Source organism: Aquarana catesbeiana, linkage group LG09 (assembly GCF_042186555.1).
Source record: "Aquarana catesbeiana isolate 2022-GZ linkage group LG09, ASM4218655v1, whole genome shotgun sequence".
Taxonomy (NCBI): Eukaryota; Metazoa; Chordata; class Amphibia; order Anura; family Ranidae; genus Aquarana; species Aquarana catesbeiana.
In genome coordinates this window covers 36,191,596-36,212,222 of record NC_133332.1, presented here as the reverse complement: position 1 = coordinate 36,212,222, position 20,627 = coordinate 36,191,596, and the positions used below count along the sequence as shown (strand labels likewise).

The 20,627-nt window shown below is 40.9% G+C and overlaps 1 protein-coding gene across 2 annotated transcripts in view; it reads right to left on the bottom strand.

The window, feature by feature from the left end:
* LOC141107506 (class I histocompatibility antigen, F10 alpha chain-like) overlaps window positions 1–20,627 on the bottom strand; it is a 115,212-nt gene that overhangs the window by 74,128 nt on the left and 20,457 nt on the right. For both annotated transcript variants that reach the window (XM_073598276.1, XM_073598275.1), the window contains exon 2: window positions 458–709. In XM_073598276.1, coding sequence (XP_073454377.1) covers window positions 458–709 — 252 coding nt within the window. The remainder of the gene's footprint in view (window positions 1–457; window positions 710–20,627) is intronic.

Here is a 20,627-nt window from a genome sequence, read left to right as displayed (position 1 = left end):
ATTTACATTGACAGATCCCTTTTCTGGCTCTCTGTGGTCACACGCATCAGCTCCCTCGCTGTGCAGCTATAGCTGCTAAAGGGAATGCCATGCAGCTACTGCAATTTGCGGGAACGAGCCGACCTGCCGCCGTATAATGACAGCGACTGGTCGGCAAGTGGAAACATGAAGGAACCAGTAAACAAGGTTTTATGAATGAAACCTTTTTTTAATTTTTTTTTTTAATTATTTACCAGTCAGTGTCTCTGATCACCCCCACATCAGTCACAGTGTCCCTAATTACTGTTACACCAGTCCCAGAGTCCCTGATCACTGCCACACCAGTTACAATGTCCCAAATCACCACCACACCAGTCCCAGTGTCTCTGCTCACCACAAAACCAGCCCCAGAGTCCCTGATCACCACCAACAGTCACAACACATAATTTATTAGCTAAAGGGGCATCTTAATACTTACCATTTGTTAGATTTAAAAGACTATTTACGTAATTAATTTTTTGCTTTTGAAGCCAAATAAAATGTTGGGAATCTGAAGTTTGATCTATCCAGTACTCGGCATTAACAGGTCCTTTTAATCTGGATTGAAATATTTGTGTGTCATCATCGTAACTTGCCAACATCACATCATCAATATACACTTTAAAGGAGAATTGGGGGAATCCAATGGGATTTGAGATAGCTGTGCCATAATAATTAAGACTGTGCGATTCTGTAAAAAAAGCACAATAAAAGTATATTGATTGATTTGCGCAAAAGTTATAGCTTCTACAAAATAGAGGATAGATTTCTGGCATTTTTCTTATTTATTTATGCCTGAAGGAAGAACAGTTTCTTTGCCCAGAGCAATCCAATTCTGGATTCTGAATTAATGGAGAATTAAAAAAACTGATTCACTTCTATGGGTACCAAGAACTGTTCTTTCTTTAGACACTTTTCTGTGTGAGGTCCAGAGAAACAATAAAATATCTGAATCTGAAGTTAAAGGACCACAATTATCAGGATAATTTAAATATATCACATATGCATCATACAGAAATCATCCTACCAAATTTGCATTTCCATTTTAAGGAAATCATTACTTACATGCGCTTAGAAAAAAAATATCTAACATTTCATGGCATCCCATCCTTACCTCTGCCATTTATTTTACTGAAATATAATCCCAATTTAGGGCAGTTTTAACCACTTTGCTTCTGTAGCAATCTTCTAATGCTGCGTACACATGACCGGACTTTCCATCAGAATAGACTCAGACGGTCTTTCCGACAGGGTTCCGCTGAAACGGACTTGGCTACACACGATCACACCAAAGTCCGATCGATTAGAACGCGATGACTTACGACGGGAATAGAAAAAGGAAGTTCAGTAGCCAATAGCTGCCCTTGCGTCATTTTTGGTCCGTTGGAATAGCATACAGACGAGCGTTTTTCCCGATAGGAACTGATTCCATCGGAAAGATTTGAAACATGTTCTATTTCTATGTCCATCAGAATTTTGGAAAGAAAAAGTCTGATGAAGCCCACACATGATTGGAATGTCCAACGGAATGATTCTGTTTGACCTTTTCTGCCAGAAAGTCCGGTCGTGTGTATGCGGCATAAGTTTTGCACACATTTTAAAATCTGCATTTTTTGTTAGAAAACAGTGGCAGTTGGTGCTCAATATTTTGGGGATGGGGTAGATGACGAGGATCTGGGGTAGAGCTGCTGCTCCTCACTCCAGCTACTCCTTGCTCTGAGGTCGTTGCATCCCCTTCCAGACGAACAGGAAGTGGGTCCTGAGACCCGAATGGCCAGGGAGACCTAAGACTCCCTGGCCAAACTGGTCTCAGGGTCCACCTACTGATTGGCCGGGAGGAGAATCAGAAAGACAATAGCGAATATTAATTTGCTATTGTCACACAACTGGGTGGGCTCAGAACGCAGTGCTCTGCACCCCGAGCCCACCTTTTTTTTAAGCCAATTAGAGCCTCAGGCTCTAATCACATGCTTAAAAAAAACCCATTGAAATCCATGTGTCTGGTGCCCTGCATGTAGATTAGGGGCCGGGCGCACGGATTGGGCAAGCCGCCACTTTTAGAAAATGACTTAAAGTAGAACTATGGGCAAAACTTTTTTTTGGATAGAGTAGGGGAGGGTTACAACCCCTGTCAGATTTTTTTTCCCATTGGGGAGATTTCACTTCACTTCCTGTCCAATAGCCACAACAGAAAGTGAGAGGAAATCCCTGAAAATTAAAGTGATTTCTTGGGGACCCCCATGTCACCAGAACTAGTGTCCCCATTGGAAGTTTTCCCCTCTGTTACTTTTCTGGGGACAACCCAAAATTTGGGATTTTCTTTTACTTTCACTTTCAATGATAATGATAAGCAGAACAAATAGAAGAGGGTGAATCTCTTTAATGAGGGCACAGACAGTGATAAAAGCATGACAGGGGTTTTAATCCCTCTCCACTCCATCCAAAGCTAAAAAAACAGTTTTGCCTCTAGTTATAGTTTAAAAACTCAAAGCAATTATATATTTTCTGAAATAAGACGCCCTCTAGAATAAAATGATTGCATTTGCAATTTATATTTTAAGGAAAAAATACACTAAAATTAATTTTAGTGCACACAAACATAATATAATACAGTTTTTGGTACAATACTGTAAGTAGAAAAGATGGAGTTGCAATGAGTAAATAGATACCAAACATATCAAACTTAAAAAATTGCTCTTGTCAGTAAAAAGGCAAAAAACTACAGTACCCAAAATGGTCATAAGGCAACTATATATTAACTTTTACAGTTTATCAGTTTAGAATTAACAGTGAATGATGACTAAAATGACTTCTCTTACTTTGACATTCATGGCAATACCTCACATAGTTACATAGTAGGTAGTTACATAGTAGGTGAGGTTGAAAAAAGACACAAGTCCATCAAGTCCAACCTATGTGTGTGATTATGTGTGGCATGTGTGGCACAACCACCATTCACATACATTTATGTGCCCTACTCGCACATTTGCACTTGCTACTTCTTGGCCTTTTGGCTAAGATCAACTGTGGTTTTACTGCCTTGAACCTGGCCATTAGTTTTCTGGGGTCCCCCCTAAACCTCCTCCTTTTTCTTTCTTTGGAATTTTTTTTCTCCTCTCTCCCTCTAATTTTTTGTGGATCCTGTCCCCCTCCCCTCTATTTCGCTATTGGAGGGGAGAGGACGGGAGCAGATCAGATAAATTGCATTTATATTTGTAATATTTGTAATAATAATAATCTCTCTCTCTCTCTCTCTCTGAAATGCTGAAAATAATAATTCTAAAAAAAATAATAATAATCTCTCTCTCTCCTGGGTGTGGGGGTAGGTGTAAGAAAGTGATTGGGTATGTGGACGATGTGAAGGTGGTATGTAAGAACTTTGAAGAGAGTGACGTTTTTAAAAAAAAAATTTTTGGCAGGCTAGATATTTTTGTGTGAATATAAATAAGAGTGAGTGTAAGTTTTTTGGGCGATGGGAGGGAGCCTGAGCAATATAAGTGAAAGGTGGATAGGAGGAAGGTGTTAGGGGTAGCACAATACATTTTTACTGAAATTTCCATAACAAACAATGTGTATGGAGAAAGAGTTTTGAGGCGGTGGTGGTGAAAATTCAGTATAAAAATATTTTTGTCCCTTAGGACTCTTCATTGTTAGGATAGAAGTATTAATTATTAAAGAGGAAGTAAACCTTGGTGCTGCTCTGTGACTGACCGGAGTCGCGTGACATCACTCTCGCGCATGCGTGGTAGCCGCCAGTCACGGCATGACCCCTATTAGAGACGGCATGGTGTGCCCTTTCTAAAGTGGAGGTTTAGGAGATATTTCAAGCACCTACAGGTAAGCTTTAATATAGGCTTACCTGTAGGTAAAAGTGGTCGTACAGGGTGTACAACCACTTTAAAGCTGTGTAGTTGCCTATTATTTTTTTTTTTATTCTTGTTTTTCCAGCATAAGATAGTTTTAAAAAAGATTATTAAGTTGTGTTTTATTTTTTCTGGTCATCAAAATGGAAAAACTTAAAAGGAAGTAAGTAATGAAAGGCAAGTGGAATGGTGGTAAGAGTTTGGAAAGTATTGAAAGGGTTTTGGTGGTTAGGGATGAGATCACTGTTCTGTATGAACACACATTCAGACCAAAAACTGTCTGTTTGGACATTTATCCAAATGCTGAATATTTAAGGCATGCAGCATGGACATAAGTGACAGATTCTGTCTGTCAATGGTTGATAAGTAAGCAATGGCTGCTTGGACCTACTGCATTCTTACCAAAAAACTGACATCAAGCGGCCCATTCACTTACTTGGCCAAGAATCCTCAGCTATGTAAGCAAATGGGTGAGTAATGGAGCAGGTTACATCATTTTCCAATATGCCACATGGCCATATTTGGGCAATGATGTCAAAGCAATTCCAGCTTTCAATGGCTGCTGAGGAAGCAGAGGTTGCTTGCACCCTCCAAGAGCTTACAAAGCACTGGCATCACTCACAACATTCACTTACATTGCTAAGAATCCCTGACCACGTACGCAAATGAGCATGCAGTGGAGCATTACATCATTGCCTAAATGTTGCCTACATTTAGGCAATGATGTCACAACTATAGTTGCCCTATCTTTTATATAGCTGATGACAGCTTGGGTAGCATTTATTCAGCTTTGTCTATTTTTTTTTGGTGAGTTCCGGTGGCAGTCATTGTGACTGACAATGGATTTGCAACAATGGACTTTTTTGGAGATTTTTATTTTTTTAATAAAAGAACTTATATTATAGGAGACTTCCAGATTATGATAAGCCCCCTGCCCACAGACTCCCACAACCACCAGACAAGAGTTGTGGGGAAGAGGCTTTTGTACTCATCAACATAAGGACAAGGTGCTTTTCTGGGGGAAACTTCCACCCCCAATATGTTGAGGGCACATGGCCTGGTATGGTTCAGGATGGCCCACATTTTTGTTCCTCCACCCTTTCTTGGCCAGGCAGGCTGAATGCTCGGATTAAGGGTTTGGTATAGATTTTTAGGCTGACCACATACTTTCTTTTGTTTTTTTGCATAATGTATCCCCTTAAAATCCATCCTAGACTCAAAGGATCTGGAATGCATTTTATGGGGGACTCTACACAATTTTTTTTCATTCTTGCTGTGAGACATGTTACCTCAAAAATTACATTTGCAAAAAAAAAAATTATGATACTATTTAAATTGCCAAGAAATAGAACTTCATCTTTGGCTTCTTTAACCACTTCACGCAAATCGCCGTACCTGTACATCTGTATTTTGACGGTAAATACTGTTGTTATGGCAGCAGCTAGCTGCCATAACCCTGGTATTTTCAGGAATGGCATGCATTTCTCGTTAAGATAAAAGTGGTCTCTGCAGGGGATTCCCCGCAAGATCACTTTTATCGCTGGCCGGAGAGGGGCCCCCCCGCCACCGCGCTTCAGTTGTCTCCGCTGCTTACCAGAGCCACAGGTAGTGGTGGAGACAATCATATCTGTTACCCTCACTGCCTGATTGCCGAGTGAGGGAAAGATGACCCCCGCTCGGCTCCATAGCATTGGAGGGTGGAAGCAATATCAAACATCACTTCCGCCCAATGTTCTTAAAGAGGTATTTTTTTTAATGACATTTATTTATTTATTTATTTTTATTGCATTTTAGTGTAAATATGAGATCTGAGGTCTTTTTGACCCCGGATCTCACATTTAAGAGGTCCTGTCATGCTTTTTTTTCTATTACAAGGGATGTTTAGATTCCTTGTAATAGGAATAAAAGTGACCCCAATTTTTTTTAAAAAGGACAATGTAAAAATAAAAAATAAAAGGTAAAATAAATAAGAAAAAAAAATTTAAAGCACCCCGTCCTGCCGAGATCGCGTGCAGGAGTGAACGCATACATAAGTTGATCCCGCATATGAAAACAGTGTTCAAACCACACATGTGAGGTATCACCACGGTTGTTAGACTGAGAACAATAATTATAGCACTAGATCTCCTCTGTAACTCAAAACTGGTAACCTGTAGAAATTTTTAAATGTCGCCAATGAAGATTTTTAAGTGCCAAAGTTTGTCAGCATTCCACGAGCGGGCGCAATTTTGAAGCATGACATGTTGGGTATCAATTTACTCGGAATAACATTATCTTTCACAATATAGAAAAAAATTGGGATAACTTTACTGTTGTCTTATTTTTTAACTCAAAAAAGTGTATTTTTCCAGAAAAATTGCACTTGTAAGACCGCTGCACAAATACGGTTTGATATAAAGTATTGCAATGACCGCCATTTTATTCTCTTGGGTGTCTGAAAAAAAATATGTTATGTTTGGGTGTTCTAAGTAATTTTCTAGCAAAAAAATATTTTAACAAATCTAAAAAAGAGGCTCAGAGCTAAAGTGTTTTTTTTAAAAAATGCACACAGAGGCCTCCAAAGTTTTCCACAATACATAACAGACCCTTAGGAGTCTGCTATGTATTTTTTGGGGACCTTTGGGGTCAGTGCGCCAATATTGCTTTTTAACCACTTCAGCCCCAGAATATTTGGCTGCTCAATGGCCAGGCCATTTTTTGCGATATGGCACTGCATCACTTTAACTGACAGTTGCGCAATCGTGTGACACTGTACTCAAACAAAATTGATGTCCTTTTTTCCCCACAAATAGAGCTTTCTTTTGGTGGTATTTGATCACCTCTGCGGTTTTTATTTTTTGCGCTATAAACAAAAGAAGAGCGACAATTTTGAAAAAAACACAATATCTTTTACTTTTTGCTATAATAAATATCCCACATTTTTTTTCAAAAAAAGAAATTTTTTCCTCAGTTTAGGCCGATATATATTCTTCTACATATTTTTAGTAAAAAAAAATCGCAATAAGCATATATTGATTAGTTTGCGCAAAAAGTTATAGCATCTATAAAATAGGGGATAGAGTTATGGCATTTTTATTATTATTTTTTTACTAGTAATGGCAGCGAACTGCAATTTTTATCGGGACTGCGATATTGCGGCGGACAAATTGGACACTTTTGACACATTTTTGGGACCATTGACAATTATATAACGATCAGTGCTATAAAAAGGCACTGATTACTGTATAAATGTCACTGGCAGGGAAGGGGTTAACACTAGGGGGCGATCAAGGGGTTAACTGTGTTCCCTGTAGGTGGGATGGGACTATATAGGAGGAGAGAGAGATCGGTGTTCGTACTTACTATGAACACACGATCTGTCTCTACTCCCCTGAAAGAACCAGAATTTGTGTGTTTACACACACAGATCTCGGTTCTCGCTCTGTCACGAGCAATCGCGGGTGCCTGGCGGACATCGCGCCCGCCGGGCACTCGCATCGACTCTGGGCACATGCTGCGGTGCCCTTAATGGCCAAAAGTAAAGACGTAAAGGTAACATCGATTTGCCCAGCTGAGCCAACCTGCCGCAGTAAAACTGCGGCGGCTGGTCCAGAAGTGGTTAAAAAGAAGCCAGGAGGGAGATGTCAGCTGCTAGCAATTTAAAACTTTGTAAATGCTAAAATATCACTGTTCCTGATTGCATGGAATTTAAAATAAGATTTTTTTGGATTGGTACATGTTCCTTAGAGCAGTGCCCATTCCTCATGCTATTTGTTAGACACCCCTTACCTATGAGCCCAGAAAGATGCATTTTTTTTTTTTCTTAAATAATCTTTATTAACATTTCTTAGTTTACATACACCATTAAAAACATCCTCAACTTCATGTAGGCATACTCTGCGGAGAAAGGGGCCTTGTATTCTTCAACCGGTCCCCCCTCGCTCCCACTAGATCTACAAAATTATGTCCAGCAGATGATTTCATATGGTACAGTAGGACGACAGGTATCTATTTACCCCCATACCCTCCCACCTTCCCCTTGCCCTCATCCCGCCCTAAGCCAGGACTTTCGTTAATTCCTGACACCCTACGCTTGCCAACCAGGGGTTCCACATCTTCTCAAATTTTTTAAGGTTCCCTCTTCTGATATATAGGGCTCTCTCTTTCCATATTATGTCATTTACTGTTTTAACCCACTCATCAACTGCCGGGGGGAGGACTGATTGCCATCTCTGCATAATAAGTTTCCGAGCCTGGTAAAGGCATCTCAGAACCACTATCTTAACTGCTGCCTCCTCCAGGCTCCATACCCTATATCCAAGTATGCAGAGTCTGACATCTGTCTCTAAAGAAATTCCCCACTTCTCTCCAATAGAGCCCACTACCCCCAACCAGTACCGTACTAGTTTGGGGCACCTCCATACCATGTGAATCAAGTCACCCTCCTCCCCGCACCTGGGGCATTTGGCGTCAGGTCTTACACCAAAGCAAAATAGCTTCTTTGGGGTGTAGTATGCTCTATGTAGCAGCATTAGGTGGGAGAGTCTCTGTGCAGGTGAAACTGAGACCTCCTGACCCACCTCCAAGATTTCCCTCCATTGTGTGTCAGTTAACTTTCCCACATCCTTCTCCCACCCCTCCCTACAGCCAAGGTGCTCTGATCTAACGACAGCTTCCTTACATAGCTGCGTATATATTTCGGAGATAAAACCCTTCCTCTTCCCGGGTCTAATCACTCTTTGTAGTAATACCGCATCCATCCAAACAGGGGGACCTACCCTAAATTGCACCTCCAGAGCCGCTCTCATTTGCAGATACCTAAAAAATGTTTGCTTTGGCATATTATATTCTTTTTGAAGATCCTCGAAAGTTTTCAATACATTCCCTCTATACAGTTGGGATAGACTATTTATACCCCACCTCGCCCATTCCTTAAATTCCCCCATAGCCACAATCTCCTGCAGGTTTCTGTTGTGCCAAAGGGGAGCAAATTCTGTAAACCCGGTATATCCCATTAAAGACTTTGTTGCTTTCCAAACTTTTGTTATTAATTTGGTTGTGGGGCTACTACCAGGTAGTGAGTCTGCTTCCAGTGCCTCCGCTACGATTTTGTGAGGTGCCTCCAGAGTTAGCAAGCTATTATCAGCACAACCGCCCCCTAGATGCTGCAGCTGTGCCGCCAAAAAATAGCATCTCAGATGCGGGAGAGCTATTCCTCCTTCTTTAACTGGTAGCTGTAGATTCTGGAGGCTAATCCTGGCCTTCCCTCTCCTCCATAACAAATCCCTAAAAAGTGAATCTATCTTTTTGAACCACTTTTTATTCACCCACACCGGTGAATTGTGTAGCAAATACAACAATTGAGGCAACCAGACCATCTTAATTAGGTTGCTCCTACCTGCTACAGAAAGGGGCAGCCGGTTCCAGATATCAATTTTACGCTCAAATTTATCCAGTAGTGGAACTAGGTTATCTGCGATAAACTGGTTGGGATTTTTTGACATATTTATGCCCAGATAACGAATCGTTGAAACTATTTTTAAGTGTGGGGTTCCCGGCAGGTCCTGACCAATGGGTGTGTCTAGTGGCAAAAGTGCAGACTTCCTCCAGTTCACCACCAGTCCCGATACATTACCAAACTTCTCCATTATATCCATTACCTGCCTGAGCGAGCCTCCCGTATCTCCAAGAAACAGTAGGACATCGTCAGCATACAGGGCAACCCTCTCCTCTCCTATTCTTCTTACAAACCCCTTGATCTTCAAGCTGGTCCTAATATGAATTGCTAGTGGCTCCATGGCAAGGGAAAAAAGCAGGGGGGACAGAGGGCACCCCTGTCTTGTTCCCCTCTCTAAGCATATTTTCCCTGAAAGGTCTTTATTAACCCTAACCCTTGCACTTGGGGTCTTGTACAGTATTTTTATCCACCTTCTGAAACCAGGGCCCAGGCCAAATTCTTCCAACACCCGCCAGAGATATGGCCACTCCAGGCTGTCAAAGGCCTTGGTTATGTCCAGTGACAACACTGCTCTTGATCCCATATTCTCTGTCGGGGTCTGGAGGTTCATATAGACCCTCCTGATGTTCATGCTCGTGGTTCTATGAGAAATAAATCCCGTTTGGTCCCCGTGGATAAGTTTATACATAATTTTATTAAGCCTGGCAGCCAGCACCCTTGCCAGGATCTTGGCGTCTGTGCACAGCAGGGATATAGGCCTGTATGCCGACGGGTCCAGTGGGTCACCCCCCTCTTTATGAAGCAGAATAATCTCTGTTTCGGTCATCGAAACAGGCAAACACCCTCCCCGAAAAGCCCAGTTCAGTGTTTTCAGTAATTCTGGCAGAAGGACCTTCCCATACCGCTTATAGGTCTCTACCGGAAGACCATCCGGTCCTGGAGATTTTTGGTTTGCCATTCCATTTACCGCCTGTTGCACTTCAGCTAGTGTAATTGGAGCATCCATACCCTCTCTATCCTCTTCAGTAACCCTCGGGATCCTTATACCCCCAAAAAAATTTTCCATGTCCTTCTCCTCGGCAATCCCTTGCGACCTGTACAGATTTTTATAGTACTTCTCAAATATACCTGTAATTTCTAGTCTCTGAAAGGATATCTCACCCTTTGGGGTCCTGATTGCCGGGATCATCGAGGAGGAGGAATTGGTTTTTACCAAGTAGGCCAGCATGCATCCCACACTTTCACCTTCCCCAAATGTCCGTTGTTTCTGGAAAAGTTGCTTATTTTCACCCCTCTTCAGAACTGCTGCCCTATAGGCTTCCTGTATTCCCTCCCACCGTTTCTGCTTCTCTGGACTAGGGTTTGCTATAAATTGCTCCTCTGCCAGCTCCAGTTCCTTCCTAATTCCCTCTTCCCACTCCCTTGCCCTTTTTTTAACACCTGCCACCCCCTGGATCAGAATGCCCCTCAGGAATGCCTTCAACGTATCCCATTGTACACCCGCTGTAGTTGAACCTTCATTAAATTTTAAAAAGTCTTCTAACTTCATTGTTATCATCTCTGGTTCCCCCATTAGCTCCAACCAATATGGGCTTAGCTTCCAAAACCCTCTAGCCTCCCTGACCCCTATGTCCATTGAGGCCACCATCAGAGAGTGATCCGAGACCCCTCTCGGATAGTAAACTATATCCTTTATTAATGGTATTGCCTCCACGTTCCCCAGGACCATGTCAATCCTGGAGAAGGTAGAGTGGGAGGCAGAGAAGCATGAATACTGCCTTTTTTCCGGGGTTCCGGGCCCTCCATATATCCACTAGGCCTGCTTCCTCTAAGAATTGACCCAACCGGCCCCCTGCTACACTATTTGCTTGGACTTTTGCTGGGTATCTGTCCAGCTCTCTATTCAGCACCTCGTTAAAGTCCCCTAATACTATCACCGGGGTGTCTGTCTTATCCAGCATAAACTCCAATAAGTTGTATAGAACTTCCAATTTAAAAGGTGGGGGGATATAAATGTTGGCAATGACATATGTTCTATTTTCAATAGAGCAGTATAAAAAAACATAACGACCCAAACTATCTATCCTGGTCTGCTTACAAGAGAACATCACACTTCTTGTCACCAATATGCTCACTCCTCTAGAGTAAGAAGAGTAAACCGAGTGGTATTGGGCTTGAAACCTCCTGCTTGGGAGACATTTCATCGTATCCTTTGTCAGGTGTGTCTCCTGTAGGCAGACCAGGCCCACCCCCCTTAACTCCAGTAGCGAAAGAATAGCAGCCCTTTTGTTTGGGTTCCCCATCCCCCGTACGTTCCAAGAACCTATTTTGAGAACCTTAGACTGCATCAAACAGGCCACAGGCTAGAGCTGGCCTCCAAGAAGCCAAAAAAGTGGGTGCCTTAGACTTAGTACATTGTTTTGTGCCGGAGAATAATATCTTCTTACCCACTATACCTCCCAAAGAACCCAAGAAATGGCTAAAGTGAAAATCCTCTGTTACTACCATATTGTGCACTACGTGTAAAAATGGGGAGAAAAAGGGAAAACAAACAAAAAGAAAGAAAAGGGGTGTTCCCTTAATTACCCCCTGTACTTTGTGCTTTGTAAACCATAGGGCTTCTTTACTATTATATTCCATTCCGGTGATCCTTCTAAGTATCTGCTTTTTCATATTGTTTACCTTTACCACACATGTGCTTAGTCCTACATCCCCCCTCCCCCCTTCCCCTTGATTACCCCCCCAAGTGCTATGTGCATATTGGTTCCTACTATAATTTTACAACCCTTCTCCCCCTCCATCACCCCCCCCACCCATCCCCCCCACCTATCCCCCCACCTCACCCCCCCAATCCCTCCCACCCCTACCCCCCCTCTCCCCCAACCCCTCCCCCCCCTCCCCCACCTTACCAGGTTAGCCCCTGGGGCTCTATTCGTGACCGTCTCATATATTCCCTCCAAAGTGCCCCTTCCTAACATTCCTACCATTCCCCCCCCTCCCTGCACCATTAATATCCACATGTGCAAAATTTTAAATATAATAACCTCCTCCTCCCCTATTCCTAGTCTACCATACACCATCATTCTTCCTCTCTATACCAAGTTCATATTTCTTCCCACAGTCCAGATCTTCTTATCCTCTGATCGAGCATCCTAACACTCTGGGCTCCTTTCTTTGGGTTCCAGTCTCTGTTTATTTTCTTCATACCAGTGGGTTACCCCCCCCGGGGAATCGAAGAAGAGAACCTCCCCCATTGCCTCAACCCGTAGCCTAGCTGGGTACAGTAGGGCGTACTTGACATCAAATTTTTGTAGGGTACGTTTGACCTTCATAAAACCTTCCCTGCGTCTCTGCAGCTCCGGTGAAAAGTCCGCAAAAAATGAAACCCTTGCACCGTTATACAAAATAAGCCCCTTCTCTCTGGCTTTACGCATTAAAATTATCTTGTCACAGTGATTCAAAAATTTCATCAATAAGGACCTGGGGCGCCCTCCAGGGAGCGGAGCCCTGAAAGGGACCCGATGGGCTCTCTCAATTGCAAACTGTGGGGAAAATGCATCTCTTCCAAATACTTCTGTGAACCATCCTTCCAAAAAAGCAATGGTGTTCTGCCCTTCACATCTCTCTGGGAGACCCACTATTCTTATATTATCCCTTCTCAGGCGGTTTTCCATTTCATCCATTTTTTCATTAATTCTACCCAGTTGTTCCTTCATAGATCAAAGATGCATTTTTAATTTGGCAGATTCTGCTCCCATTGATTTCAATGGGGTTCCAGTTCGGCATCTGAACTTCTTTGAAATTCACCAAACCCTGCTCCAACTGAACCTAGAGGACCTCAGCTCATCACTATTGGAGGTCAAATATGTGAGTGTGTGTGTGTGAAAGTTAAATAAATGTGTTTGGGATTTTAGACGGAACTGAGGAGATAGGAGGTTTAAGAATAGCTCCCAACTGTCCCTGATTTTAAGGGACTGTCCCTGATTTGGAACAGTCCCTTCTCTTTCCTCTTTCCTCCTCATTTGTCCTGATCTATATAGTTGTATATAAAATGCACTTTTTATCTTTCAAAAAGTGTTTCCCAGTGCTAAACCTTTCATCCAATTTCTAAATGATTGCATTTGTAAATTGCAAGAGCCAATATTAAGGCATTGTAGTAGTAAAAAAGCACTTGGTGGTTTGGCTAATCTTTTTTTTTGTATTATTTTCCTTTAACCACTTCAGCTCTGAAAGGTTTACCCCCTTAATGACCGGGCCATTTTTTTGCGATATGGCACTGCGTTACTTTAACTGACAATTGTGCAGGCGTGCAAAGCTGTACCCAAAGAAAATGTATGTTCTTTTTTTCCCACAAATAGAGCTTTCATTTGGTGGTATTTGATCACCTCGGCGGTTTTCATTTTTTGCATTATATACAAAAAAGACCGACAATTTTGAAAAAAAACAATATTTTTTATCTTCTGCTATAAAACATTCCCAATAAAATAAATGATGGGACATTATTCCTCCCACTGACACCAACAATGCGCCACTATTCCTCCCACTAACACCAATGATGGGGCACTATTCCTCCCACTAACACCAATGATGAGACACTATTCCTCCCACTGACACCAATGATGGGCCACTATTCCTCCCACTGACCCCAACGATGGGCCACTATTCCTCCCACTGACACCAACAATGGGCCACTATTCCTCCCACTAACACAAATGATGAGACACTATTCCCCCCACTGACACCAATGATGGGACACTATTCCTCCCACTGACACCAACAATGGGGCACTATTCCTCCCGCTGACACCAATGATGGGCCACTATTCCTCCGACTGACACCATTGATGGGCCACTATTCCTCCCACTGACCCCAACGATGGGCCACTATTCCTCCCACTGACACAAATGATGAGACACTATTCCTCCCACTGACACCAATGATGAGCCACTATTCCTCCCATTGACACCAACGATGGGCCACTATTCCTCCCACTGACACCAATGATGGGCCACTATTCCTCCCACTGACACCATTGATGGGCCACTATTCCTCCCACTGACACCAATAATGGGCCGCTATTCCTCCCACCCCACTGACACCAACAATGGGCCACTATTCCTTCCACTAACACCAATGATGGAACACTATTCCTCCCACTGACACCAATGATGGGACACTATTCCTCCTACTGACACCAACAATGGGGCATTATTCCTCCCACTGACACCAACAATGAGCCACTATTCCTCCCATTGACACCAATGATGGGCCACTATTCCTCCCACTGACACCAACGATGGGCCACTATTCCTCCCACTGACACCAACAATGGGCCACTATTTCTCCTACTAAAGCCATGGATGGGGCAGAATTCCTTCCCTTGACACCAACGATGGGGAAGAATTCTTTCTATTGACACCAACAATGGGGCCATATTCCTCCCACTGACACCAATTATGGGACACTATTCTTCCCACTGATACCAACGATGGGCCACTATTCCTCCCACTAAAGCCAAGGATAGGGCAGAATTCCTTCCCTTAACACCAAGGATGGGGCAGAATTCTTTCCATTGACACCAACAATGAGGCACTATTCCTCCCACTGACACCAAAGATAAGGCATTATTTACTCCCACTGGACCCCAGTACATTTTCTATTCCCACTGGCCTTAGTTCGGCCCCCCTAAAGTCTAAAGGACAGTAAACTGGCCCTTTGTTTAGAAAGTTTGGAGACCCCTGATGTATAGGATCGAGACAAGAGTGATGCAGATAATAGTGAACTGTGTAAAGGTAAGTTTGTGAAACTCGAGTAATTTTCTTCTTTTTAGAAGGGAATGTTTGAGTTAAGAGATTGCATGGCTATGATCTGTAGAGTTTTGTTATAGGTATTGTGACAATATGGAGCTGACACATGAGAAAGCAGAAAGGATTTGACAGTTCAGTAAGTAAATAGTTTCTTTCAGACTTTCATCAAATGATAAGAAATTTTCTAATAATAATTTTTTTATTTTTCTGAAAATCAGTTATTGTATGTCATTTTATTACATTTATCACATCCAAAATCTTTTGATTGTTGTCCAAATAGCAGCTGCATTCAATCAGATATAGCTGTTGTTGGTGATTTTTTTGATAGCCTGCAGAGCCAGCTGTCAATATACAATAGAATGGATACAGTCAGTGGTTTACATAAACTAGTTCAGCGCAACCTGTTAATTTTTCATATTGACATTTCTTTCATGTATGTATAAATGGACACTTGTTATGGCGTATTAACCACTTCAGCACTGAAAGGTTTACCCCCTTCCTGACCCGGCCATTTTTTGCCATACAACACTGCGTTACTTTATCTGACAATTGCGCAGTCATGCAACGCTGTGCCCAAATAAAACTGCTGCTGATGTCCTTTTTTCCCCACAAATAGAGCTTTCTTTCGGTGGTATTTGATCACCTCTGCGTTTTTTTTTATTTTTTGCATTATAAACAAAAATAAACTGATAATTTTTGAAAAAAAACAATATTTTTTACTTTCTGCTATAAAACATATCCAATAAAAAAATGTAAAAAATCAAATTTCATCAATTTGGGCCAATATGTATGCTGCTACATATTTTTGGTTAAAAAAAAATCACAATAAGTGTATATTGATTTGTTTGCGCAAAATGTTGTAGCATCTACAAACTATGTGATATTTTTATGGAACTTTTATTTTTTTACTAGTAATGGCGGTGATCAGCGACCTATAGCGGGACTGCGACATTGTGGTGGGCAAATTGGACACTGTAAGTGACACTTTTGATACTTTTTTGGGGACCAGTGACACCAGTACAGTGATCAGTGCTAAACATATGTACTGTCACTGTACTAATGACACTGGCAGGGAAGGGGTTAACATCTAGGGTGATCAAGTGGTTAAATGTGTGCCTAAGGAGTGCTTGTGTACTGTGTGGGAGGTGTTTGTATTGTGGGAAGACAGAGATCCGTGTTCCTGCTTAGCAGAAACAGGATCTCTGTCTTCCTTACTAACAGAACAAGATTCTGCCACTGTCTGGAGCGATCGGTGAGTCCCAGCGGACATAGGGTTAGCCGGATCCACTGATTGGCTCCCGCTGTGATTGGACAAAGGTCGCCAGCGGTGCGCATGCACGCCACAGACCCGGAAGTGCAGAATCACGTACCTTCTTATTTTCATTTGTGTGGTAACGTTGAAGGTCAGTTAAAGATGCAGTGGATGGTTTCTCAATCCGAACTGTATAGCAGGCTGAATGAAAAAAATTCTAGAATTGTATGGACAGGCTGGGGCTGAACATAAGGAAATAAAAAAAAAACTTCCATCCACACTAAATGGGTAATGTGACCACCTGAATTACCCTATAGTGACTGCACATGATAGGTTGTAGTCACTGTTCAGCGGTGTTAATTAGGCTTGTGCAATTCATTTTGTAACGAATCGAAATTCGGCCGAATTTTGCATCTTTCGGATATTGGGATGCATCCGAATGCCTGAATAAGAAAATAACGAATTTCAACTAATACGAAAGAATATATAGCGGATATAACGAATGAATTCGTCATGATTCGGTCATTTTTTAAAGATCTAATGAAACAAAAGGTCAACTCAAAGTAAATCTTACAGTCCAATCAGCTGATTAATTTTGTGCTGGAGGTTGGATTACTGGCAAAGTGCATTCCTGAGAACTGAGTGAGAAGGGTGTTGTATTGTATTTGAGCAGAGGAGAAGAGATATTGTCATTGTGTGTGTTAAAAGATTCAATAAACAAATGACTTTTCAAACTATGAATCATTATCACAAATATATAAATATTGAATTTAAACGAATACAAACTAAGTTATAGCACATATAACGAATGAATTCGACATGATTCGAGATTCAATGGTATATGTGTGATGGAAAAATCTGGACAGCCGCACTCCGGATTGGAAAAGTTAAAAATAAAATCCTCTTTATTGAAAAAATAATAACATGATTAAAATCCGTACATGGCTTTGTTGGAATAATGCAGCATAACCGCTAACGCGTTTCACGCTCCCATAGAGCGTTTACTCATAGCTGGGTTTGTACGAAGGTGATCACCACTTATATACACATGGATGTGTATAAAAGTGGTGATCACCTTCATACAAACCAGCTATGAGTAAGCGCTCTATGGGAGCGTGAAACGCGTTAGCGGTTATGCTGCATTATTCCAACAAAGCCATGTACGGATTTTAATCATGTTATTATTTTTTCAATAAAGAGGATTTTATTTTTAACTTTTCCAATCCGGAGTGCGGCTGTCCAGATTTTTCCATCACACATATACCATTGGAATAGCAATTGCCAGCACCTGGGGCTCTCACAATCATCTACACAGCGGAGGACGGGAAGCTTGAACCCGGTTACCTAGAGCGGTGGTAACTATTATGATTTGAGATTCAGTATAATGAATATCGACACTCTACAGAAATAACGAATTATCCGAAAACAAATTAACGTAACATAACAAATCTAACAGAACGAAATTATGTATTTTACGAGTGACAATGAACCAAAACTAAACAAAATTTTCCATTGTGCACAAGTCTAGTGTTTAATGTTTATGTCAATTTTTTGTTTAGTTTTAGTCATAGAGTTTTGACTAATATTTAATTGTAGTTTTAGTCATATTTTAGTTAATTGTTTTAGTTTTAGTCGTATTTCAGTCTACTAAAATCTCTTTCATTTTAATTGACTAAAATCCCAAGTACATTTTAGTTGACTAGAATCTAACAGGTTTAGTTCAATTGTAATGCATTATTTGAGCATTTCTCTAGAATTGCCAAACTCATTATATACTCCTGGAGAAAAAATTTAATAACATGTTATTATTTATAGTATTAAGCACTACAGCAGTGTTAATTTTGACATCAAATTTCGATTTCATTTTAGTTATAGTCTTTTGACTAAAATGCCATTTTAGTTTCAGTCGTATTTTAGTCTTCTGACTAAAATACCATTTTAGTCATATTTTAATCATCTAAATTTTTTTAGTTTTAGTCGTATTTTATTCAACCAAAATCTCCAGGACATTTTAGTCGACTAAAACCTAGTGGGTTTAGTTCAATATCAATGCATTATTTAAGCATTTCTTTAGAATTGCCAAACTCATTATATACTCCTGGAGTAAAAATCTAATAGCATGTTATTATTTCTGGTATTAAAGTGGTTGTAAACCCACTTTTTGGACTTCTACCTATAGGTCAGCCTAGAATAAGGCTTACCTATAGGTAGTGGAAATATCTCCCAAACGTGCGCCGTTTAGGAGATATTTCACTTGCAGTCTGCTGGAAATTCCAAAGGTACATGCGCGGGGAAGAAACAAAACTAAGTGCCGTTTCTTCCCTAACCTATGCCGTTAGTCGTGGCTCTGATGCGCATGTGCGGGAATGATGTCAAGCAGCTCCAGTGAATCACAGAGCCGGAGTCCGTGGCCCAGAAGGAAGAGGGCCAGAAGATGGACGCTGCCCACACAGGGGACATCGCTGGATTCTTTTGCAGGTAAGTGGCACATAATGGGCCCATTATGCTTTTCATTTGCAGGCTGCAGCAGCGAGAAAAAGATGAAGTAAAACCCATCAGGGTTAACTTTCTCTTTAAGGTTTGAACATGCACTGCAGACACAGATTTAACCATTGCAATATATATCATCTTTATAAATAAAACCAAGTTTCAGAAACAAACAAAAATATTGCTTTTATACAAGCAGAAGTACAACTTGAAAAAATAAAAGAAAACAGAAAACTGTAAACTCTACTGGCTGTAATGCCATTGCACATATTACCTGAATATATTATCAATTATGAATATTAATATATATATATTATATTAATATATTATATTATATTAAAAGCATATTTTCTTTTAGCAGGTTAGTAGTTGCCCCCTACATATTCTTATGTGGTAGTGCAGTGTTAATTTTGACATCACAATTTAGTTTTAGTCATAGTCTTTTGACTAAAATGGCATTTTAGTTTTAGATGTATTTTAGTCTTTTGATTAGAGAAAATTGAGTACTGTCCGTGATATTTTTTTTATTTGCACTAACATATCATTTTTCATGGACAAGCTTTCGGGGTGTGTCCCCTTCTTCAAGGTCTAAGCAGTACTGATTCACAAAAGTTTTAGCAGAAGGTGACACAGAAAATTGAGTACTGTCCGTGATACTTTTTTTATTTGCACTAACATACAATTTTTCAGGACAAGCTTTCGGGTATGTCCCTTTCTTCAAGGTCCAAGCAGTACTGATTCACAAATTTTTAAGCAGAATGTTAAAGAAGAAGAAAAAAAAAAAGAGAGAGAAAACCAAACACATACAAATCAATGGTAATAAAGATAGCAGCAGAGTTAGTGAGATAAGACAGAGGGAGAGCTAGGGGGGAATGCAGGGGGGATACTAGTCACAGAGCGGTCGTAAAACTTTAGCATTATGTGTAAGGAAACCAATATCTAAATTCAGGCCATTATTCTTCATGTCAAAAAGAAGTATCATTCTTAGTTCAAACGTTTTCCTTTCCTGGATAGTTCTGAAATTCCCTTTAAGAACTAAGACATTGAGGTCTTCTATAGTGTGGTCCGATTGTGAGAAATGATGTCCCACAGGTCTGCATAAACTGTCTTCTTTATGTTCTTTGATGGTATGTCTGTGCAAATTCATCCTCGCTTGCAACTTCTGTCCTGTTTCACCAACATAAGATCCTTTGCTGCACCTTTTGCATTGGATGAGGTACACAACTTAGCAGAAGGTAAAATGTTAAAACAAAACAAAACAAACAAAAAAAAAGAATCTCTGAGGGAAAGGGAAAAGTTAAAAAAAAACACATATATATCAATAGTATAGCAATGGTAATAAAGCTATCAGCAAGTGAGATAAGACAAAGGGAAAGCTATAGACTGGAGGGGGGGGAGGATCACAGTCACAGAGGGGAGTCATAAAACTGTAGTATAGTGGGTGAGGAAACCAATATCTAAATTTAAGCCATTGTTTTTTGTGTCAAAAAGAAGTATCATTCTTAGCTAAAACGTTTTCCTTTCCTGGATAGTTCTGAAATTCCCTTTAAGAACTAAAACATTGCAGTCTTCTATAGCGTGGTCGGGTTGCGAGAAATTATGTCCCACGGGTGTGCAGAAACTGTCTTCTTTATGTTCCTTGATGGTATGTCTGTGCAAATTCATCCTCGCTTGCAACTTCTGTCCTGTTTCACCAACATAAGATCCTTTGCTACACTAATATGACTACAATCACCTCAAGTCTTTTGACTAAAATGGCATTT